The sequence below is a fragment of the Electrophorus electricus genome, chromosome 20 (assembly GCF_013358815.1).
Source record: "Electrophorus electricus isolate fEleEle1 chromosome 20, fEleEle1.pri, whole genome shotgun sequence".
Classification (NCBI taxonomy): domain Eukaryota; kingdom Metazoa; phylum Chordata; class Actinopteri; order Gymnotiformes; family Gymnotidae; genus Electrophorus; species Electrophorus electricus.
Window position 1 is genome coordinate 697,501 of NC_049554.1, and position 22,721 is coordinate 720,221.

At 44.9% G+C, this 22,721-nt stretch overlaps 5 protein-coding genes across 5 annotated transcripts in view; 4 read left to right on the plus strand and 1 right to left on the minus strand.

Annotated features, from left to right (window-relative positions):
• Positions 1-5,645, plus strand: part of LOC113582778 (von Willebrand factor A domain-containing protein 1) — an 11,559-nt gene extending 5,914 nt beyond the window's left edge. The window contains exons 3-6 of the mRNA XM_027018730.2: positions 1,003-1,305; positions 2,590-2,865; positions 3,609-3,904; positions 4,753-5,645. Coding sequence (XP_026874531.2) covers positions 1,003-1,305; positions 2,590-2,865; positions 3,609-3,904; positions 4,753-4,803 — 926 coding nt within the window. The 3' untranslated portion in view covers positions 4,804-5,645. The remainder of the gene's footprint in view (positions 1-1,002; positions 1,306-2,589; positions 2,866-3,608; positions 3,905-4,752) is intronic.
• Positions 5,646-6,426: 781 nt separating this feature from the next.
• Positions 6,427-10,497, plus strand: LOC113582800 (cyclin-L1-like). Its single transcript, XM_027018777.2, has 10 exons — positions 6,427-6,766; positions 7,076-7,150; positions 7,462-7,571; positions 8,595-8,715; positions 8,878-8,942; positions 9,044-9,143; positions 9,228-9,471; positions 9,565-9,655; positions 9,757-9,825; positions 9,963-10,497. Exons 1-10 carry the CDS (start codon positions 6,545-6,547, stop codon positions 10,129-10,131), a joined length of 1,266 nt encoding a protein of 421 aa, XP_026874578.2. The 5' UTR covers positions 6,427-6,544; the 3' UTR covers positions 10,132-10,497.
• A 43-nt stretch (positions 10,498-10,540) lies between these two features.
• On the minus strand, positions 10,541-14,236 carry LOC113582801 (olfactory receptor class A-like protein 4). Its single transcript, XM_027018779.2, has 2 exons — positions 12,503-14,236; positions 10,541-11,993 (listed from the first exon to the last, which is right to left on the minus strand). Exons 1-2 carry the CDS (start codon positions 12,587-12,589, stop codon positions 11,058-11,060), a joined length of 1,023 nt encoding a protein of 340 aa, XP_026874580.2. The 5' UTR covers positions 12,590-14,236; the 3' UTR covers positions 10,541-11,057.
• Positions 14,237-14,513: 277 nt separating this feature from the next.
• fndc10 (fibronectin type III domain containing 10) lies at positions 14,514-17,401 on the plus strand. The gene is made up of 2 exons (XM_027018784.2): positions 14,514-14,773; positions 14,979-17,401. The coding sequence occupies exon 2, from the start codon at positions 15,133-15,135 to the stop codon at positions 16,138-16,140; it is 1,008 nt and encodes a 335-aa protein (XP_026874585.1). The 5' UTR covers positions 14,514-14,773; positions 14,979-15,132; the 3' UTR covers positions 16,141-17,401.
• A 287-nt stretch (positions 17,402-17,688) lies between these two features.
• ssu72 (SSU72 homolog, RNA polymerase II CTD phosphatase) lies at positions 17,689-22,358 on the plus strand. Its single transcript, XM_027018796.2, has 5 exons — positions 17,689-17,948; positions 18,693-18,836; positions 21,094-21,233; positions 21,487-21,605; positions 21,880-22,358. Exons 1-5 carry the CDS (start codon positions 17,869-17,871, stop codon positions 21,979-21,981), a joined length of 585 nt encoding a protein of 194 aa, XP_026874597.1. The 5' UTR covers positions 17,689-17,868; the 3' UTR covers positions 21,982-22,358.
• The last annotated feature ends 363 nt before the right edge of the window (positions 22,359-22,721 follow it).

Below are 22,721 nucleotides of genomic sequence, written 5' to 3' on the forward strand. Positions count from 1 at the left end.
GAGGCAGCAACTGTTTTTCTTTGTTTGGTTGTTTTGTTGTTTGGTTGTTTGTTTTGCAACTCTTTTTTTGTATTTAGAACAGTCTAACCACAAGATCAAAGTAATTTCAAACAGAAGATTCTAGAAATACAGAAATATATTCTAGTCTTGTTTGTCTATCATTAGCAGAATCGCATTTACCCAACACTGGCTTATGTTAGCATTACACTTAACATGTAATATTAGCCTGTTTCCAAACACTGATAAAGCAGTTCAAACAGTTAGGCAGGGTGTTGTTTTACTGGATGTCAAGAAACAGTTATGGCAGGACAAAACAAAACCATGCACACTGCCAGTCACACAGCCATTTCTGCATTAACAACTGTGCATGATAGCATACCAGAAGGCATGTTAGCCTGTATAAATGTAAGCTCAACCCAGCCGGAACAGGATCCTTTCTTTAAACTGTAGATTTACTTTAAATGAGACTATGTTAAATCTAAGTTCAGCCCTGCCATGGTAAAACAAAAGATTTGCACTATGGGTGTGGCTTCTCCCAGAAAGCAAACTTGTCTCAGACAACAGCAGTGTGTGAATGTGTGTGCGATGTGTCTGCCATTACTGTGGACTGCACACACTAATGTTATCACGACAGTTCCTTTGATCAGAGAGGAGACTGAAGCAGAATCAGAGCTCTCCTTTGATAAACCTCTGCTACAGTCACAGCAGACGTGGACAATAAAGGGCCATATTATTCTTCTATCATTGTTTTTATTTGTTCTCATGTCATTTTATTCCAATAACTTTATTAAAGGTACGCATCAGAAGAACTTGCTAATGTTGCTAACAACGAATGAATGAAAGTTAGTGGAGGCCACTTAGCGCTACATTGCAAATGTGTATGCCAGTGAGATCAGGCTAACTGATCCCCATGAGCTATCAGATCCCATTAGCCATGCTAGCACTTTTGGGCAAAGCCTCATTTTAATGTGTTTAATGTGATTTCTTATTTCCACAACTCAGAGCTGCTCTGTGCAGAGCGTCTACACGTGCAAGACATCACTTCCCACAGTGCCATGCTGCAGTGGAGGCCACTTCTGATTGGTGGTCTTGGACACTATGAGCTCCAGTATGGTCCTGAAATGTTGGCCAGCAGCCAGTACAGTACAGAGCAGGGGAGGAACCGAACACTGATCCTGCTGGGCGAGCAGAGCTGGGCGGAGCTCCGAGACCTCCAGCCTGATACACCCTACAGAGCCTGGCTCATACCACACACGCAGCAGGGAATCACCAGAAGCCTCACTAACAGCTTCAGAACCCTGCCTGGTGAGAGAGAGAGAGAGAGAGAGAGAGAGAGAGAGAGAGAGAGAGAGAGAGAGAGAGAGAGAGAGAGAGAGAGAGAGAGAGAGAGAGAGAGACAGACACATAGAGAGAGAGAGAGAGAGAGAGAGAGAGAGACAGACAGACACGTAGAGAGAGAGAGAGAGAGAGACAGACAGACAGACAGACAGACAGACAGATACTTAGAGAGAGAGAGAGACAGAGAGAGACAGAGAGAGACAGACAGACAGACACTTACAGAGAGAGAGAGAGAGAGAGAGAGAGACAGACAGACAGACACATAGAGAGAGAGAGAGACAGACAGACAGACAGATACTTAGAGAGAGAGAGAGAGAGAGACAGACAGACAGACAGACACTTAGAGAGAGAGAGAGAGACAGACAGACAGACACTTAGAGAGAGAGACACTTAGAGAGAGAGACAGACAGACAGAGACAGACACTTAGAGAGAGACAAACACGTAGAGAGAGAGAGAGAGACACTTAGAGAGACAGACAGAGAGAGAGAGAGAGAGAGAGAGAGAGAGAGAAAGAGACATTAAACTTTAAAATACCTTTTAAATATTCAAATAAATCTCCCACTCTTAATACATCTTTTTTAAAGATGTACAATAACAGTATATACTGTATATTTAAATGTACAATTTTTAACCATTAACCTTGTGCTTCTAGTGTCAGACTCTTATGACAAATTTAAACTTATTTTAGAACCTCTGAGGCCAGTGAACACATACAAGCGCTTATGGAGAGCTCCATGGATTACACTCATGGCTCTCTTCTGAGCTTAACTGATGCCATTCTTTTAAGTCCTCTGCATGCTCTGCCTTTTCTTTAGACAGAGAGAAATTCAGCATGTGTCGTAATCTCTGAGTTGCTACATATTTTGGTGACAGATCTAAAGCCTTTAAGTTGTACATTCTGCAACCTAAACCTGGGAGCCTAGCAATCTGTTATAAAAGAAGGGGGGAAAAGCAGGTTCCCTAGATCTCCTTTGTTTCACACAGGGTGAATGCGCTCTGCAGTGGGATCAGTGATTTTAAGTTGTCAGTGGGAGGCCTGACCACAGACCTCCAGAAAGTGGGGAGGGTAGATTAAAAAAGTGATTTAGGGAATACCACAGAGGCTATGATTAAGGTCCTTCCAACTAAAACTAAAACAAACTGAAGGAATTCTTTATATTTTTTGATAGATGATCATCATCCGTTGCTGAAATATAATAGATGCCGTTCTTTAATGGATTTCTTTTCTACTTCTCTACTTCTTTGTCCAGAGATGCTTGGTCCCGCTACATTGAGTGTATCGGAGTCCGGCCCAGACCGGGTGCGTGTGAGCTGGGGTCCAGTGCTGCCAGCGCAGGTGCACCAGTACCGGGTGGAGTACGCACCCATCCCTCGCGGGGACGTACAGACGGTGACCCTAAGCGGACGACAGAATAGCACCTTGCTCACACAGCTACAGCCTGATACACAGTACCTCATCACTGTAATTGCTGTACAGTCCTCCGGCCAGGAGAGGGCGATGTCTGTCAGAGCTTGCACACAGGAGGGTGAGCGAAGTTTACATTTTGAATGAGTTAACCCTAGATAATACAATTCTGCACAACATATTGTGTCGATCTGGATGACATTCGATAAGCTGATCCTAGTGTTGTTGGCTATGATGAGGGATAGTTTTAGGGGGAAGAGATCTATAAGGATAGGTACAGTTAAAGCTTATGCATAGGGAAAGGTATAGTGGTACGTTATGTCCAGGGACAGTTGTAGTGGTAGGTTGTGTATAGGGATTTAAATAGTGGTTATGTATCGGGATGGGGCAGGAGTGGGTTATTTAGGGGTTACTTTTGTTTAAGGGGTAGGGATGGATATAGAAGCGAGTTATTGTTGGGGTTTGGTTGGTTAAGCTCAACTTCAAAAAGTAAAAGTCCTGTCATAAGTCTGCCTAAATCTGTTGGTTTCTTTATCTTTAGAAATCAACCTGAGCTATGTTCATTGGTTCTCAGGTCGTGCTCTGAAATTTCCCTTCAATGTGCACTTTAATGCTGTAATGTTCATCCTAAAGCTGATAATTTGATGATGTGACAAATCACATAGGGTGCAGGGCAGAGTTTATAACCCATGGAACTACTGCATTTAATTTATTATTCACCTTATATAAAGTGGTAATTAATACATCTATTTCTCTACTTATTGCTTAGACTCCTTTTTTAATTAAATAGGTTAATTTAAGCACCTTATGTATCAGTTAAAAACTAAAGGTTCATTTGTAATTGTAATTGTAATTCTGTTTTAGTTCTGCCAGGTCTGACTGACCTCCAACTGACCCCGGTGGGGTTGGACTCAGTGAAAGTTGATTGGAGGGCCTGGAGTGAAGGGGCAGGGCTTCAAGGCTACTGGGTGAGGTGGGAGGTGGGGGATCGGTCTTCTTCCTCATCGTCATCATCATCATCATCATCACGCTACCTGCCCGCTCAGTCCCTGTTCACCATCCTGACCCGGGTGAGCCCTGCAAGTCGAGTGTGTGTGTCTCCGGTGTACAGGACAGCCCGGGGGGAGGGACTCTGTGCTGCACTGTGCACACACACGCAGGTACTGGTCATCCCTGACACGCATCAGCCAGCACACATCACTGCACACCAGCCTCTCACTTCAAGCAGCCAATTTGTTTCATTCCATCTTTGAGCTCCACAAACTGAAGTTGTGTGTGGGGACGTCATCTTCTAGAGCACGCTCCACGAGGATGGCAAGCAAAGCCATTAGCAGGTGGCACGCATCCTGAGGGACCTGAGCCATTCTCCTCAGAGAACAAAGTTGCAGCCAGGAGCTAACGGAAGAGAAGGTGTCTGGAAATCAGGCCGCTTTTAAATTTCTCAGCTTCATCCGCAGTCATCCTAGACGTGCTGGCGCAGAGGTCAAGGCCCGGTCTGCCTCCACTCTGGAAGAGCATAAGCATCGCTATGGAAACATTTGATGATAGATTACTCATGCCAGCATGTAGAGGACAGGTCAAAGCTGAGGTCAAAGGTGCATGAATATGGACACATGCTCGATAAAACCAAGATAAACTAAATCACTGAGCACTTGGTAGTACCCGTTCTACAGAGCGTTACCCTTTGGATGTGAACGCTTCAGCATTGTTCACACACACTGACTGCCACTCAAATAGTCTAGCTTTAATGAAGTACCATTCACTTTATGTAACTCTCTGTGCAACTCTCTCCCTATATTTTCTCTCTCTCTCTCTCTCTCTCTCTCTCTCTCTCTCTCTCTCTCTCTCTCTCTCACTGTCTCTCTCTCTCTCTCTCTCTCTCACTGTCTCTGTCTCTCTCTCTCTCTCTCTCTCACTGTCTCTCTCTCCTCTCTGTCTCTCTCTCTCTCTCTCTCTCTCTCTGTCTCTCTCTCTCTCTCTTTCACTGTCTCTCTCTTTCTGGCAACAGTTGCTACTCCATGGCAGTAGAGATGCTTCCGGATTCCAGAGGAAGAGGTGAAGAACATGGCTGGAGACACCCGGACGCAGCTGTCAGCATTCAGCATGACAGCAGGCACTGGGAGAGTAAAAACCAACACTGTCACATTAAAAAAAATAATAATTAAAAAAAATAAAACACTGCTTTCAGTATTGCAATGTATTTAGTAAAGACCAGCTGGTCATTTCTGACACAGGAATGGGTGTGGGACAGGGGGTTGGACTCGTCTGTCTGTTATTTTTGTATTAGACCGACCTGCGTGCTGTTGGAGCAAAGGCGAAAGAAAGTATTTATTCTTGCTTTTGAATAAAGCGTGTTATAAAAGAAAAAATGGTAGAGGTGCAAGTGGCAGAGGTCAGGGGTGCTTGGTGGAGCTCAGAGCAGAAAAGGGAAAGAGATTAATAAATTCAACTCATTTGAATTCTGTGTAATTATGGTTCGCCTTGGCCACTAACAAATGTGTGATAGGGTCAGAGGTTCAAAGATTCAAATCATTTATTGCTTTCATGCACAGATATTTATTTTAATTTACACACACACACACACACACACACACACACACACACACACACACACACACACACACACACACACACACACACACACACAGTTAGTTAAATGCTTTTGCTTTGAGGCTGAATGCTTTTCCTGTGGCTATGTGGTGGCAGTGCAGGTTTGAATATACTGTCATCTTGTGGCCATTTGTTTCATTACAGCCCCAATATATGTAATAACATTGCTAATTCATTTCATGTGTTTTTCACACATACATAGCAACTGTCTTAAAAGAGACTGGAAAAATATTTACAGAAACTTGCAAATTTGAAATGTAATGTATATATTAAAAATGATTACATTTATTAAACAATGTCATAAGACTTTCATTTATGACTGCACAAATTATTATATTTCTTGTGTTAATGTAATTATTGCCAGCAAACGTAGTCTTCTCAATCCCAGTCGAAAGTTTCAGACAAATGCCTGCATTTCAAGGTACACCAGAGAGCTAGAATGCTCCAGCCAGACTGAGCCACTGGTCATAGGCAAGATCATCTAAAACAGTAACACATAAACCACACTGCCCATTCGCCATAGCTGTGAAACCACTGGAGCTTTAACTGGGAAAAGCAAGAGGTTCGTAGATAGCACACACACACACACACACACACACACACACACACACACACAGAGAGAGAGAGAGAGAGAGAGAAAGAGAGAGAGAGAGAGAGAGAGAGAGAGAGAGAGAGAGAGAGAGAGAGAGAGAGAGAGAAAACATATACATATGCACTTGAATTAAATATAAACCCCATAACACATTAGTAAGCGTATGCATTCTCTTTTTTTTTTTTTTTTTTTTGCATTCACGTTTTTATTAATGATATAAAAACAGGTAAATACAGCACAAAAACTCTCATTACAGAGAATTGAAAAAATGGAGGAAAGTAAATAAAACTATAGGTAAATAAATTTAAAAAATCAATGGACAATGTTAGCTTATTTGATGTTAGTTATTTCCCCTGTAAGCCATGTACCCTAGGTGGCAGTATACTCATTATTAGGATTTCGACCCACGGCTTATTGGATAGAAGAAGAACTGAACACCAATCAGACGCGGTTAGTAACTGGGCCTACGCGGTCTTGACTGTGGAGCGGCGGGTTGGGGGGGTTGTTTGTTTGTTTATTTGTTTGTTTGTTTATTTGGGGTTTTTGGGGGGGTTGCAAGCTTTTTTTGTTTGTTTGCTTGTTTTTGTTTTTATATAAAATGTCGGGGAGCGATTTAATAATACCCGGAGAGGGGATTTTAATAGGCGGTAAGCGCTATTCCGAGGTGACTATCACGCTAGAAACCTGCCTGTTGCCGCCGGAGCGGCTAGCGCGCAGCCCGTCGGCCGTCCTCGGGCTCTCCGCCGACACCGAGGAGCAACTGCGGATCCGCGGCTGCGAGGAGATCCAGGCTGCCGGCATACTGCTGCGACTACCGCAGGTTAGCGCACGACATGCCTGCTGTTAAACGGATTTTCCTAAATCGCTAAGAGGTTTACACTTTAGTCATCTGGAAGGTAGGCGTTCAGCTAAATGAAATGCACTTTGCAAGCAATTCGCTATAAGGGTTTGTGTGTAAAGTGGGTTGTTATTGTTTCCGTTATTGTGCTTGGTTGTGTAAACTGGTATGTAGGTAGATATAATGTTGAGTAGCGGGGAAAGGCGGTGGTGTTTTCATCTCCCACCTTCATCCACCAATGTACTTGCATAAAAAAAATGAATTTGCCTGGCATCTCTTTTTTTCCCTCAGGTTGCCATGGCCACAGGGCAAGTTCTGTTTCAGAGGTTTTTCTACTGCAAGTCTTTCATCAGACACTGTGCCGAGGTCAGAGCTCCACATCACCTCCACCCGTCCCCAATTCATAGCCCACGCACACCTTCTCTCCTACCCACACCTCATACCCCACACCTCACACACACCTTCTGTCCCGCCTTTCACTTCAGTTCTATCCATGGGGACCTCTGGCTCCCCTGCCCCCATATCCCAGCACACCTGATAATCCCTGCTTGCAGAGCCTTAACCTCCTGGCCTTGGTGTTTGGAGCCTAGTTCTACCTCCCACCCTCACACACGTTCGTTCTCTCTCTCGCTCTCTCTCTCTCTCTCTCTCTCTCTCTCTCTCTCTCATATGCCCAGATGGTTGCCATGGCATGTCTGCACTTGGCCTCTAAGATCGAAGAGGAGCCTCGGAGGGTGCGCGATATACTGAACGTGTTTCACCATTTAAAGCACAGCACAGAGCACAGGTAACACCTTGTCATAACACTCTTAGTTCTCTCTCTCACACACACACAGATATACACACAGCTCTCTCTCATACACACAAAACACACTTCAGATCTCTGACACATACACACAGCTGTCACTCTCTTATATACATATAAACATATATTTCATCTCTCTCTGACACACATGCATACAAATAAACACTTCAGCTATGTCTCTCATGTGCGCACATGCATGCACACACACGTACGTACGTACGTATGTATGTATGTATGTATACATCACCACAGCTGTTACCTGGAGGGATTGAGTCATGAAGTACATTGAACAATGTATGGATTATTGAATAGAAGAAGAGTTGAAATTTTTTTAATTTGAAATAAACATATTTATGAATTACCATATCTACATTTAATTTATACTTTTTACATAGAAATTATTCATAGAATTTTTATAAATAATATAAATATATCTAATTATCTTAATCTTCATTCCAATATTTCTATTGATAGGATAGAATTGATAGGATATAAGTTTGATTAGGTTATTTCTATTTTAGACATAATTCTAAAGGCATAAGGCTTAGTTCTATAGCCTAATTACGGTGAAGCTATCTCTAAATTAAATTAATTTTTAAAAAGCCTTCATTCAATCTAATATTTAATCAGAACAGCAGCACTGTTAAAAACAACAGTCAAAATATCTACCTCAGATGAGGTCTGAGCTAAAAGGAACCGGGTGGTTCCACTCTGTCTGCTGCTTTTTAGCAGCTCAGACATGGTCATCTCCAGCTGCAAGTCAGGTAATGCACCATGGCGACTTAAAAAAGACAAACTGTACAGTTTGCCCTGTATTCATTACCAGGGACAGGGCTCACCCGCTGGTGTCCCGTTTTCCATTCAGTTCTTGGGTGAAATTTTGAAAGAACGGGTGACAACCCTAAGTAAGAGGGTGCTGACCTGTTTATAATGCACGGACACTAGCACGGTATGAGAGTTAGCAGTTAGCGGGAGCGTGATGTATCTGGTTGGTCCGGTGTTCAGGACGGCCAAGCCGATGCCTCTGGATTCCACCTACATCAGTATGAAGAGTGAAGTGATCAGAGCGGAGCGGCAACTTCTGAAAGAGCTGGGCTTCTGCGTGCACATCAAACACCCACACAAGGTGAGGGGTTCAACCCTACCAAACACCCCAACATCAAACACCCAAACAAGGTGAGGGGTTCAGTCCTGCCAAACGCTGTTGTCCTTACAACCAACAGCTACCAATCGGGGGCAGCTCACCTGTGCCTGTAACATAGTATGCTGCCCTCTGTGTGCCCTGCAGGTGATTGTGATGTACCTGCAGGTCCTGGAGTGTGAGCGGAACACTAAGCTAGTGCAGAAGGCCTGGTGAGCTCCTCCACTCCACTCTTCATTGTGTAGCAGGGAAACAAATGGAACAATTAATGGAGTAAACTTGCTGAAATGCCTTACACTCTCTTTCTTGTTAGGAATTATATGAATGACAGTTTAAGAACGGATGTGTTCCTGAGATTTAAGGCTGAGACTGTGGCTTGTGCCTGCATTTACCTGGCTGCTAGGTCTCTAGAGGTACACACACACACGAATGTACTTTTCTTTCACCCTTTCATATCCATGAACTCTCCAGCCCTGAATGATCTCGCTTCTCGTCAGATCCCACTCCCTGACCAGCCAGCCTGGTTCTTGCTGTTCGGGGCCACGGAGGAGGACCTGAGGGAGATCAGTGGGCGTGTCCTGCATCTGTATTCCGTGTGCTGCGCCCCGCTGGCCTCCCTGCTCCAGCAGGTGGAGGAGAGGCGCCTGGCCCTGGAGGAGAACGCGCACAGCAAAGGGGTTGGTGCCCTTGGCACCCCCACTCTGGACCCGCCCAGCAACTTCTCACCTTCCTCCAAAGGCAGTGAGTTGTGCTCCTTCTTTTTTCTTTTTTTTTTTGCTTGTCATCAATCCTGGTTTGTTGTGGTAAGTGTAATTCTCCCTCTCTCCCTCTCAGCCTCACCTATTGCTCCTCAGCAGAACCGACCCTCTCCGCTGTCGCATGTGGCTCTGAAAAATGCCTGCCGGAAGCTGGCGAATGGGGAACAGTAAGGCGTAGTGCATTACGCATTCTGCTGTGGTCACAGGGATAAATAAGATTATGCTGGAGTTTGTTGAGATGTGTGTGTGTGTGTGTGTGTGTCTTTAGGAAGACCCGACTGAGTCACAGTGACGAGAGGAGAGACACTCGCTGTGTACCCTCTCCTCCTAGACGCAGGTACGCTGACTTTCTACACTTTAATATTGTGGTGTGTTCCAGCCATTTAGGTCATTTAATGGAGAGATTTTATCTCCCTTATTCTTTTCTTTCTTGGGTCTTTCCTCTTTTTCTGTCCCCACTTCCCTCACTCTCAGACGTAGCCGCAGTGTGTCCTCTCCATCACGCTCTGTCTCCCCCGCTCATCGTAATAAACCCTACGGAGAGCGGGAACGCGACAGAAGAAAAGACAGGGAGAAACGGAGAGAACAAGACAGAGAGCGAGCGCGGGCACGCCGAGACGGGTATTCATCTCACAGAAGATGAGGCCGGTCACCGTGGCACCAGGAAGCCACACTCGTTTTCACTTTTCTACTCACTTTTGTATGGGGTTTTTTTTGGACACAAACGAATGGTCAAGAATCTGAAGTTCCCACTCGTCAGTGTGTTCTATGAAATTGTTGCTGTAAGCGAGCATCAGGAGTGGTGTGTCTCAATGACTCATGTCAGCAGTAACACTGGCATGGGAATGCCTTCGCTGTGCTGCCCATGTGTGGGTCCTACTGGAGTCCTGATGCTCTGCACTGACCTGCCTGCTTCCAGAATGGCTGGAGATCCGCTCATAGGGGTCCAAGCACTCAGATGTGCAGTGATGCAGAATCTATTTTGAAATAAATTGGACCAGTTTTATAATCGTGTGTGTGTGTGTGTGTGTGTGTGTGTGTGTGTGTGTGTGTGTGTGCGTGTGTGCGTGCGTGCGTGCATACAACCATCAACAATATGATTTCAAAAAGGCCATAAAATAACAGTGCAGGCGATTGAGTTTGATATGGACCCAAATGTGTAAAACATTGTGTAATATTTGGCCTAAATGTAAGATGGCTATGAATGTTGGATGAGAAGAGTGAAAAAAGGAGACCCAAGAACAGATTCTTCACCAATGTATTACAATATCTTTACAAACATTGTGGTTAGTGAGACCGATTATGTCAAAGTGAAGTACGGAAGGAGAATGCTCCACATCTCTCATGGGGTTCTCTGTTGCTTTTCTGCCTGTATGTCAGGTGTGATGCACTCCTGGTCCTTTGACCTTTAGGGTCATACCAGTCCTGCTCCCATTAACCAACCTTCCTGTTATCATGCAGTTGTAAGATTAGGACCTTGGAAATCCTTTATAGGTTTGCTTACAGTGCAAGATTACCTGTTGATGTCCAGTAATAGGATCAGACACCTATTGTGTGTGTTTGCTTGTTTTAGGTGAGTTTGCTGCTTGTGCAAAAGCTGATCTCTGGCTCCCTCTTCTGCTCGCTCATGGCATTGCAGCAGTTGCGTCTCAGCGCCTGCACCATGCCCACGATCCTCTGGCGCAGCTTGCTGTGCCCCAGCGCCACCACCAAGGGGCTGAAGCCCACGAATAGCGAGGCGGAGAACTGCGAGACTGTCAGAAGGCCCTCTGTGTGCACGCCGCCGTCGTAGTTGTAGTAAGTCACCGCGGCGACCTGCATGACCCAGCTCACCACAAACAGCGTTACGAGCGCCACGATCACATGACCCGCCTTCCTCTCACTGCTCACTTGAGCTCCTGCCGTGTCGCCGCCAGCCGTGACGGTGCGGATATGCTTGACCAGGGTGCGCAGGGTGGCCAGGTTGGTGCTCACCATCAGCAGCAGGGGTAGGACCTCGTTAAGCACCAGGGAAGTAAAGGCGAATGCTGAGCCCTGCTCACGCGTAGGGAACTCCCACATGCAACCCAGCAGCGGCCGTGTGGTACAGCTGATCACCATCAGCACCGTGGTGGCATTGCCATGCACGTGCGTCGTGTAGATGAGGGCTGGCACAGAGAAGGCAAGGTTGGCCCCCCACACGAGTGCCAGCACCACCCACACTCGCCGGCGGTTCCTCCGCTGGGCCAGCGGCCCTGCAATGGCGCGCCGGCGCCTCAGGGTGGCATAGTGGAAGGCGCTGAGGGTGAGCGTGGTCCAGCAGCCCACCGCCCGCCACCAGACCCACAGGAGCATGAAGAGGCGGCACCAGGTGACCTCCAGAGACACGTTCAGACCCAGGTCCGAGATGAAGATAGGGACGATACGGAACAAGGAGGTCAGCAGGTTTGCCAGGCAGAGGTTGAGCAGGATGATGTCAGAGGGCGCTAGGTGATGAGAGGGGTGATTGAGAGCCGACTGGCAAACCTGAAGGGCGGAAGAGCGAGAGGTGAAAAAAAATTAAAAGATGGATCAAAGCAAAAGAAAGGATGTTAATATTTTACCAGTTATATATTTTAAGGACTAGATTTGGAGGGTTTTGTTGTTGTTGCTGGGATTTAGATTTACAATTTTGATATACGATGAAAGAAAATGAACCTATCAAAACCAAATCAAAGCCAATAAACTACATTCATAGCTCATAAACCTACTAAACTCAGAACTGACCTGAAATCAGTATTAGATGATCAGTGTTGACTAACAGTGCCCACACCTTGCACTGTCCAACAGCAAAGCTAAGCAAACTGCAAAATGGCATTAGGAAGGTAATAAAGTAAATGAGCGGTAGCTAGAATTTCTCTCTTAAATTTGAGTAGCTCTCCTGTCATATGTGGGCAGATTGTCCACACACAGACTAAGCCTTGTTTCAGATGTTAAAAAGGTCCAGGATATGGTGCAGTTTGTGTGTAGCAATCACTCTCATTCTCCCCTCTTACCGCAAAGATGACCAGAATGTTTCCCAGTATACCTGAGAAGACCAGAATCCCGAACAAGATGGCATCTACTGGGAGCACCTGTGCCATCCTTTCCTCTCATCACCCGTCTTCCACGGTCCCACACATCTTCTCTTTATCCTGTGTGTGTGTGTGTGTCACAGCCTGGGACCTCCTAGTAATGTCCTCTACTGCATCAACTTTGCCTTTATACTCACACATACACACACACACACACACTGTACCAGCCCAGTCAGCACCAGCAGTGCTGACCACCATAATCTTTAGGGGCAATTTAATTCTGGTATCAGTTGCTATGCAACTGCCTGAATTGCATTCCCCAATGGGTCATAACTCTAAGAGCATCATACAAATGGTGGGACATTATACTGTTGTTTTTAGTTTTGTTTTTAGCAATCTCACTTATTAGTCCCAACTAAATACACTCACGTGCATTCTCTCTCGCATTCTTTTTTTGTTCTCCCCAAACTCATCTGGTTGGTCGTAACTCTTCTGTCTATAGCTTTCTGCTGAAATGTGTCTTTTTTTTTTGAGTGATGTTGATGTTTGTATGTGTGTATGTGTTCATGTACACTTTTAAGTTTTTTCCCTGGGCTTTTACTATATTCCTACTTTGTAAAGTGATAATATAAGTAAAATCGTGATCGTCGTTGTCGTCATCTCCTCCCACTGCTTTCAGTCACATGATTCAGCTCATAATCCTCTGAACCTGTGAGCTGAGGCAGGTGTGCAGGGGAGAAGGAAAAGTCCGAATTGCAGTGCTGAGGACCCTGAATCCTCACCGTTCCCTGCAGTCGTATTGATTGTTTGGAACTGCCTAAGGATCCACTGTAATCCAGGGAAGGTAGATCACCTGTGGATTTGAGGGTTTAGGACACAAGGTTGAACAAGATAATGAATGCATGAGTGTTATTAAACTGCTTCTCTGAGGGTGGTGGTATTGATTGCCAGTATTATTGGCCAAAATAATTTAAGTTGATGTCCTATGTGTGTTTGCTTGTGTGTCTTTGTGTGTGTGGGAGAGGTGATGGTTACCCCTGGGTCTTGTTAGACCAACATGCTTTTCCCCCCCATCGTTAAGAACAGTGCTGATTCACTCAGTTCTACTCAGACAAAACTGCCTATTTGTTTGGGTCAGTCATTTATTTGATTACGGAATATGGGATAATGTTTATTTCATTATTTAATATCAGTGTGAAGGTTTTGTTAGTTTATTTCTAAACTGCTTACTTGATTTGCTTACTTATTGTATTTGTAATTGCAATATTTTAATAGCTATCCATAACCTACAAAAACAGAAACAGCAGCAGTTTCATTCATCATCGTTAATGTGCTTTCTTGTACTACATGGACGAGTCACAACTCTCTGACGCACATGCACGCAAACAGCATCGCATGAACGGCCATGGAATAAATAACCTGGCGATACCACAGTAAATTATTAAATTCCAGTAAAAAGATCTAATATGTAATCAGAAATCCTTAGGAACAGTATTTTTATATGATTTGGCAGTACTAAAGATATGGAGGAAACCTGATTTTCATGTTTGTCAAAAAATAATTGTATATGTAGATATATAAGAAACACATTTTGTTATAACGTAGGAATGTCCTAAAAGCAATGCACTGACACTTCATCAGTGCTGCTCTCAGGGGCATCCTGCTCCTTTTTTTTATATTATTTAGTATCAATTTGAAGGTTTTGTTACTTTATTTCTAAACGGCTTGCTTGATATTAAAAGTCTTATATTTTTAATTGCAATAACTATTTTAATAGCTATCCATAACCTATAAAATCTGAAACAGCAGCAGTTTCATTCATCATCGTTAATATCCTTTCTTGTACTACTTGGACGAGTCACAACTCTCTGACGCACATGCACACAAATAGCATCGTATTGGTGACTTCTAAAAATATACAAATTGTTTATTAGAAAATTTTGGTTTTGTAAAAAAAAAAATGCATCCCGTTTCTACTATACTGGAACCAGAAATATTAAATATATTTGTTGCAGCAGCCATACATTACTAAGGGCTAATGTAGACCAGAGGAGAAACAGCGCAAAGCGATTCGTGAATACAGGTGAGTGAACGGAGGATGTCATGCTGGTGATCCGCGCTTACAAACACTCAGTGACGCGCGACTATGCGCGCGCACATACACGCGCAGAAGCGGAGCTACACATTCTTTACGACGGTTATCAGGCGGCCAAATGAAGATGAGGATTTTAAAATGGTATCTAGCTTGTCATGGTAAGCAGTATATTTAACAAAGTTCATGCATGCAAAAAAGACGGACTGTTAAAAAAAATTGCATAAAATAAGAAAATATCGTGATTGACTTGACTTCTCGACTGGGCTATCGAGGTCTCTCCTCAAGCGTTCGCTTTAAAACTGTCATAAAGAAACCAGAAACGTTCGCTTTACTTTAGCCTTGTTATTATTTTTCCGTGTGCAGGCTCTAAGTCCGCTGCGCTGTGTGTGTCGCGGTGGAATCCGACGCGTTGCAGTAGCTTCCCGGCGTGGATGAGAGCGCGCTTGTCTCCCTATTCCTCTGAATGTGAGCGCGCTGTCTGCCATTGCTGAACACAGAAGGCCCACGAGAGCGTGAAATGTCACGCCTATGGCGATCGCTTCTTATCCCCTGTTTCGCGCTGCTGCTGTACTTCAGCAGCGCGAGCTCCGGACTGCCTGGCCGGACCCGCGACGTCAGTCACACGCGAGATCCCTCTTGGTCGCAGCGCGCAGGCGGCGAGCTCAGAGGTATAGGAGGGACCGGTCATAACTCTTACACCCAGGCAATGTCACTACTCAGCAAAAGCAGGGATGCCAGCCATGAGCCAAGGCACTGGGGCAGGAACAGCTACCTAAGCAGCACTGTAGGTACTCTGGGAGCAGAGGCAGGGAGTCTGTGTGCTTACCGCATCCTGGACCAGGGGGAGGAGGGCCACCTCTGTTTCCGTCGTGCCTTACCCCACTTCACCTGTCCCAGCAGCACCTGCCGACAGGTGAGTTCATCTGGTGGCCTACTGGTGGCCAACCTTCTCTCCAACGGCAGCGTGCTCGTGCAGTGGACTTATCCAGCATGGCATGGTGCACAGCTTGGTTCAGGGCAAACCCCAGGGACCCTGGCTGTCCCATCGACAACCCCAGAAACCCTGAAAGAGACTGCAACGACAGATCGGGAGGGAGGATTTTTAGCCACCCCCCAGAAGAGCCGCAGAGTGCCGGTGCAAGAGCACGCGGGGGGCTTTAGATTGAGCTGCTGGTGGAATGGGAGCTACACGCAGTTCGAGTGTGCAGGCGTACAGCTGGGCCGCAGCTGCAGGGACTACCTACTGACAGAACTCCATGAGAACGTGCCCTACCGCATCTGCCTGCAGCCCCTGGCCCTGCCAGCCGGCCAGGACACGCCAGGCTTGTGCCTGGAGTTTACCGTCTCTCCCACTGGGATGCAGGACATCGTAATTGCCATGACAACGGTGGGAGGTGCCATCTGCGTGATGCTGGTCATCATTTGCCTGTTGGTGGCATACATCACGGAGAACATAATGAGTCCGTCCATACAACACACACTTACAGCGCAGCACTCTCATCGCTCACAAAACACACACCTCTGAACCCTCCACTCTCAGAAACGCACATTCACAACTCCTAACTCTATGTGAACCAAACACACACTGCACAACCTAAAAAACACTCACATTTAACAGCATTCACACAACAGTTACAAAATAGACTGCTGACACTCTCACTCTCCCACACATGCGTGCTCACAGAACTCCAGCACTCTTAACACCCCACACACTCTACTCACACACACACACACACACACACACACACACACACACACACACCCAATGGCAGACACGTACACACCTAAAACTGTGTTGGCCTGTAACAATCTATTAGTCATTGTTACAGTGATGAGGTATTCAGGAAAGGTATTCTCATAAACCGCATTCCAAAAAGAATAGTTTTCTGTATAAAGAAACACACACACGTTTCAGTTTTGAACTTCCGTGGTACTTCCGTTTCAGTAAATGATTATAGATCATGTGTGCAAAACACAGATCTGACCAGGTAAAGAAGGAACCACCCCTGAGCGCCCTCAGCGTCTCGTGCCTGAATGGAACCTTTACTTAAACTGTAATCTACACACTCGCATAGGCCTACATAACCATACTAATAAGCTGTTGCGCCCCCTAACTGTGACTGTGCGAACTGACCTCTGTTGATTTCCTGGAAATAAGTTTACCATTGAACTGTGCACACAAACTTAGGGAAATATGTTTAGTCGCATAGTTGTAGGAACATGTTATACAAAAGGCTTTACGTATATTGTTGAATAAATATAGTCTGTTAATCAGTAATAACAGAAGGTAATGGATGGACATCGGATCAGACTGTGCTAATACAAATTTAAAGGAAGAGCTTTCGTGGCTATGACAACGAATGAAAGCTAGTGAGAACGAGCTAAAATTAATTTCAATTGAATATAAGCTAATGCCAAGCTATCGCTAGGCTGTTGTCATTACCGTTGATTTAGGCTACCTTTAGTAACGCTAGCTAGCATTTTCAGAAGTGAGCTGTTCCTTACAGGACAGAGGAGGCATTCGAAGGATGTCGCTGCTTTCCCCGCTAATGGACCGATGCTGTTTTATTAACGAGGACTTCACGGTAACGCATACCGTTCTCAGATCCTTGTGGTGGAGACAATAATTAATTATATGCCTTTACTTTCTCTCAGCTGTTTTAGAGTTAGTAATATTATTCACTTTAAGGAGGACATGCGAACTGGTGAAGTCATTTGAATACTGTGCTTTTTTCCCCCTCCATTACGCAAAACCTCCTGTGTCAACTAATAAAGGATTAATGTATTTAAAATGTGCGCGTTTGTGTGTGAAAGTATTCAGAGACATCGTAGCCCCCACCGCGTAGTTATTCACAGTATTACATCTCTCATAACAGGTAATGTTTGATGATCGTCAGCAGTGAAAAGCTGACATTTAACATTTAACATTCACTCGGGTTATTCACCCCGGTCCTGCGTAACCCGGCAGCGCATGCGCGGCAAACAGCTGTTTGGATGACGCGAGGCCCCCGCCCCGTCTAGGCCCCGCCCCCGCGTGACATCACGCCGCAAATACCTCGCGCCGCCATTTTGCTCTGTTCTCCACAGCAGGGCGAGGCGGGTGCGCGCGCCGTCTCTCTGTGCGACACTTGCATTATTTCAGAAACTGTTCTGTCGTGTAGTCTCGCGTTTGGACGGCCGTGTAGGCAGATTTTCTTAAGTGACGCCGTTAAAACAGCTTCACATTTCGATTGGTAATTTCGAGAGAAACGTAATGCCTAGCCACCCGCTTCGGGTAGCGGTCGTGTGCTCGAGTAACCAGAACCGCAGCATGGAAGCGCACAACATCCTCAGGTAACGACGGAGAGAAAACACGTCAAATACATGCAGCGGAGCGAAAACACGTGTAACATACATGTACCGGACAGAACACACGTGTAACATACATGTAGCGGTCGTCGAGCTGAGGTGAACGACAGCAGCCGGCCGCACATTTTACGACACGGTGTTTCTGACTCGGTTGACATGAATGTTCAAGTCGTCCAGAGTGGAAGCTCAAAGTGGAGGGAAAAGCTTGAGAAATCATTAAAATAGCAGCAGCAGCGGCCAAATGTGCGCCTCAGATTATACCGTCGCGGCGTTTACGGGCTGTTTTACTGACCCAAGCCGGAAGCACTCGGAGCTTTTTGTCTCCCGGCTTTCAACATTTTTTACCGGAAACGGCGTTAGTGCGAAGCTGGTCAGAGTGAAGTGGAGAACTTGGACACGGAGCATTAAAACGACAGGGCAACGTTAAAGGAGTCCACGTTTAGAGTTTACCGTATGCTAAATCATACATTGTAAACTAAAACATTAACTGAGGGAAGACTATAGGTCAGTTGACTGCTATGTGACACATTTTTACACAAATTGGTAAACATCATTAGCGCACACACACTCTTGTTCTCTTGTTAAACTAGTGGAAGATCGACCAGGTAAGTGATTGTAGATCAGGGGGTCTTTCTCAAAGCAGGTGTTTACCGCTCATGTCTCTTATGTCCATGAGCTTGTCCACATGTTGGTTGCATTTCAGTTGTTAACTGTTTCTGTTTTCTGCAGTAAGCGTGGTTTTGACGTGCGATCGTTTGGAACCGGGACCCACGTGAAACTCCCCGGGCCAGCTCCAGACAAGCCTAATGTGTACGACTTCAAAACCACTTACGAACAGATGTACAGCGACCTGGTCCGAAAAGACAAGGAACTGTATCCCGAGGGCACGTGCACACACACACACACACACACACACACTAGGACCTTTACACTGCCCAATTTTTACACATACACTCTCGCCCCATCAACATTATTTCTTAACACCTTTTTCCTGGCGGTATGAACGGTGTGTGTAGGTGACAGATGAGCGTCTTTTTTATGAGGTGAACTAGTTCTGAAGAAGGTGGGATTTCAAAATTTGAATTTTTTTCCCCTCTCAAGACATGATCTCATGCTTGACTGGAGTGGCAGGTTTTTAATGCTTGCCCTGCTAGCCATCAGTGGTATTTAGACTAGTGTTCTGTAAACAGGTTGCATATCAGTGATAATGAAGTGGCACCAGTCTGGTTCTGAGGTGCATGGAGCTCCTCCTCGCCCAGTCTCCACCCAGCCTGTACTGCTGTACTGTCAACCTCCCTAAACTTCTAGTCCCCAATAAATGGAAATCCTCAAGAGTTTGTCTTGTGGAAAGGCCATGGGTTTCACACGCAGAGAAAAAAAAATCTGATAAAATACTGCATTGAAAAAGTTGCCAGCTGAGATATTTGTTGCTTGTGCAGACATATGTCTGCTTGGGAGTTTCTCCACTGGCTGGAATGAAGCAAAAAAAAAAAAAAAAAAGTACAAAATGAAACACTTGACATACAGATTGAATGTTATTTTACACTTTTTTTTTCTACTGAAGTTCGTGTCCTTTTCAACAGGAGGCTCTGGCGAGGTTGGAGGAATGTCATTTAATGTTGAAACATAGCCCAGGTCTGCGCCCCCCACTGGCTGAACAGACTGGATGAGAGGAACTATTGAGCAGAGTGGTGTGCGTGCACTGGGGCTGGTGAGGTTGACCAGAAACAATGTACACCTCTGTGGTATTAAGACAGCCTCATTAAATTGAATCGCCAAGGAATGATGAAAGAATTTTTTTTTCTATAGTTTTGTATTTAAGCTTGGGTAAATAGCCGGCCAGTATAATGCGCTTCTTTTCTCCACGGGGGGGGGGGGGGGGTCTTGTCTAGATGTACATGTTTCAGCTCCGATTAGAATGTGAGCTGTTCCAGCCTGTGGATGGCAGAGCTCCCAGGTGGGTCGGACCTAGTTTGAATGGTGTCGGTCCAAAAGCCTGCAAATACTGCAGTTCACCACTAGAGGTCTGCAGTTACCCATCCTCTGTCCATTGTGATAGATTATTTTACGTATATGCAGTTAAATTTGAACATCTCGTTAATTTAAGATTATATGAGAACTGAAATTTATTGCAGTCAATGTGAAGTTATTTTTAATTTAATAATTTCTCTTTCAAAAATATCCTGAACATTTAAGCAAGTTTTGGAGGGAAGATCCAACTTGAAGTAGATAAAGATTTTACCCAACAAATAATGCAAATGAGAAGCTCAAGTCTGCTGGCAGGCTAAAGGAAGGGACCGTAGCTTCCGTCCTCGAAAGCATCTTTTGGAGTGGAAAAGATCTATAGATCCTGGCTGTTAATTTGTAAGTGAGATTGAGCACATAAAAATATTTATTACTTGTATAATTAAATATTCTTATATTTGATCGTTTGGTTGGGTAATGAGAGAATGTCAAGTTTATTCAAGCTGCTACATTATAACGTCTAGTCATTTTTGGATGGTTTAAGGACAGTGACTCACTTCATCAGTATTTAGTGTGAGTAGCACTCAAGCCCACAGCTACGCATTACTTTTTTTTTTGACGTCACATTTTGACCACTTGGGGCGCACAAGTTCTGGAATTTGACACTGCTTTTGGGCTCAGTCGGCTGAGGTCACGTGAGTCAGGTTGGTTAAAGCTCTGGGCAGAAGCTATTTCTCACAGATCCTGGACCACCACCCTTGCCTGGCTAAACCTCTGCCTCAACCATTTTAAGACAAACAGCAAAACTTTCCTCGGTTGAATATGAAATTGGATACTTCCACACCCTTTTAATACAAATTCAGTTTTTGCACAAGCAGTTTCAGTGAAATCAAACTGGAGCACATCAGTTGCCTCATCCAGTTAAATTCTGTCTCCGTTCTCCAACCTCCTACCACCTTCAATTTATTATGTGATTTAAACATCCCATATGTAATTCATTGTTCAAGTCAAACTGCAGTAAGCCATTCTAGCATTATTTGTTTCCACACAAATGATGCAGATGTGCTTCAGCTGCTGTTTTGAGACACTTTTCAGTGCTCTGTGTACAAATGTGTGTACATTGCGTGTCCCTGTATGTGGTGCTTCCCTTGACACTACTGCGCAGATACACACAGAACGGGATCCTGCACATGCTGGAGCGGAACAAGCGCATAAAGACGAGGCCTGAGCGCTTCCAGAGCTGCAAAGACCAGTTCGACCTCGTCATCACCTGCGAGGAGCGGGTCTACGACCAGGTGCTGGAAGGTGAGCACGTCTGATCTCCCCTGCAGATGCAGGGCTCGATGCTCAGACGTCCAGTGTTGTGTCTTTTCTGCTTTTAATCATTCTAGAACATCTATATCTGCTTGAGTTCTTGAATTTGAGTTATTGCAAGAGTTCTAAATTTTTCCAGCCGAGTCATGAATGGAGTTGTAAAACTCTAGCCTGTGAGTCCTTGTTGGAGCGCAGATTTAGTGTGAAAGAACAGCTGATTGTATGTGTGCACACATATGTGCAGAACTGAACTCCCGCGAGCAGGAGACCTACCAGCCGGTGCACGTCATCAATGTGGACATCCAGGACAACCACGAGGAGGCCACGCTTGGAGCCTTCCTCATCTGTGAGCTGTGCCAGTGTGTAAGTGCTTTATCTAGAATGCACACACAGTCCAGAGTGTGTCCCTCAATCACAGGTTTGTCTCAGTGCCGCTGCTGTGATGGCAAACAGCTGTGTCCGGCAACACGCTAAGAGCTTCGAGCACTGCAGCTTTTGGCTTGGGGAGTTTGTACACGCGCATGCCCACGTACACACACAAGCACTGGAACTGTGTATGCTCTGGAAACTTACTCTTTCCAACTCTTCTCTCTTTCCGCTGCCTTTTCTGTCGTGTGTGTGTGTGTCATTGTCTCAGATCCAGCACACTGATGACATGGAGAATGAGATTGATGAGCTGCTGCAGGAATTTGAGGAGAAAAGCAGTCGCCCTTTTCTCCACACGGTCTGCTTCTACTGATCAGTGTTAAATTCACAACCATGCGCACACACACCAAAACCCCACTGAACACAAATGGTAGACGTACTCTCATACTGACACACAAAAGCCCTTACTGAGAAGAAATGATGCCATTTTACTCTCATACTGATGGCATTCTGATCTGCTGCTGCACACACTCACTGCAAACAGTTTGCATGAATAGGTTGACCTCACACGCACCCACAGGTATTCAGTGATGATTGAGTATGCACAGATTGGTTGATGGAGGGATGGTTTCTGTTTTATCACAAACCATGTAATTCTTTTTGCCCACCCCTCTCCCTGCATCAGTTATCTCACACTAGAACAGAACCACTGCCTCACCCCCTCCATATATTTATAATGATTTGTTTATATTTTTATTTATATATATATATATATATATATATATATATATATATATATATATATATATATATATATACACACACACACATGCGAAAGCAGCCAATGCAGAATACATAATGGTTGTGTTTTGGGGGTTCTTCTATTGTTATAAGTATGCATAATAATAAATATGCTGATTGCATAGTTTATGGTGAAGATGGCAAACAGTTTGTGTGAATGTGAGAGAGACTGAGTGGGGAAACTGTTTTTACTTGAATAAGTCTGATGAACTATGGCAGACTGAGTTTAATAGTCTCTTTGTAATTTCTGTTTGTAGTTATTTAAACAATATTTGACTTGGAAACTATTCAGGATATGTTAGGTTTGTTTGT

What these genes read in the sequence shown, in the direction of transcription:
- LOC113582801 (XM_027018779.2), bottom strand. Translation starts at nt 12,589, where the DNA reads ATGGCACAGGTGCTCCCAGTAGATGCCATCTTGTTCGGGATTCTGGTC. An exon ending in ACATTCTGGTCATCTTTGCG is followed by an intron (nt 11,994 to 12,502) that starts GTAAGAGGGGAG and finishes TCCGCCCTTCAG; the next exon opens with GTTTGCCAGTCGGCTCTCAA.
- fndc10 (XM_027018784.2), top strand. Translation starts at nt 15,133, where the DNA reads ATGTCACGCCTATGGCGATCGCTTCTTATCCCCTGTTTCGCGCTGCTG.
- ssu72 (XM_027018796.2), top strand. Translation starts at nt 17,869, where the DNA reads ATGCCTAGCCACCCGCTTCGGGTAGCGGTCGTGTGCTCGAGTAACCAG. An exon ending in GAAGCGCACAACATCCTCAG is followed by an intron (nt 17,949 to 18,692) that starts GTAACGACGGAG and finishes TGTTTTCTGCAG; the next exon opens with TAAGCGTGGTTTTGACGTGC. An exon ending in TCTGTGAGCTGTGCCAGTGT is followed by an intron (nt 21,606 to 21,879) that starts GTAAGTGCTTTA and finishes TCATTGTCTCAG; the next exon opens with ATCCAGCACACTGATGACAT.
- LOC113582800 (XM_027018777.2), top strand. Translation starts at nt 6,545, where the DNA reads ATGTCGGGGAGCGATTTAATAATACCCGGAGAGGGGATTTTAATAGGC. An exon ending in CTCACCTTCCTCCAAAGGCA is followed by an intron (nt 9,472 to 9,564) that starts GTGAGTTGTGCT and finishes TCTCCCTCTCAG; the next exon opens with CCTCACCTATTGCTCCTCAG. An exon ending in AAGCTGGCGAATGGGGAACA is followed by an intron (nt 9,656 to 9,756) that starts GTAAGGCGTAGT and finishes GTGTGTCTTTAG; the next exon opens with GAAGACCCGACTGAGTCACA.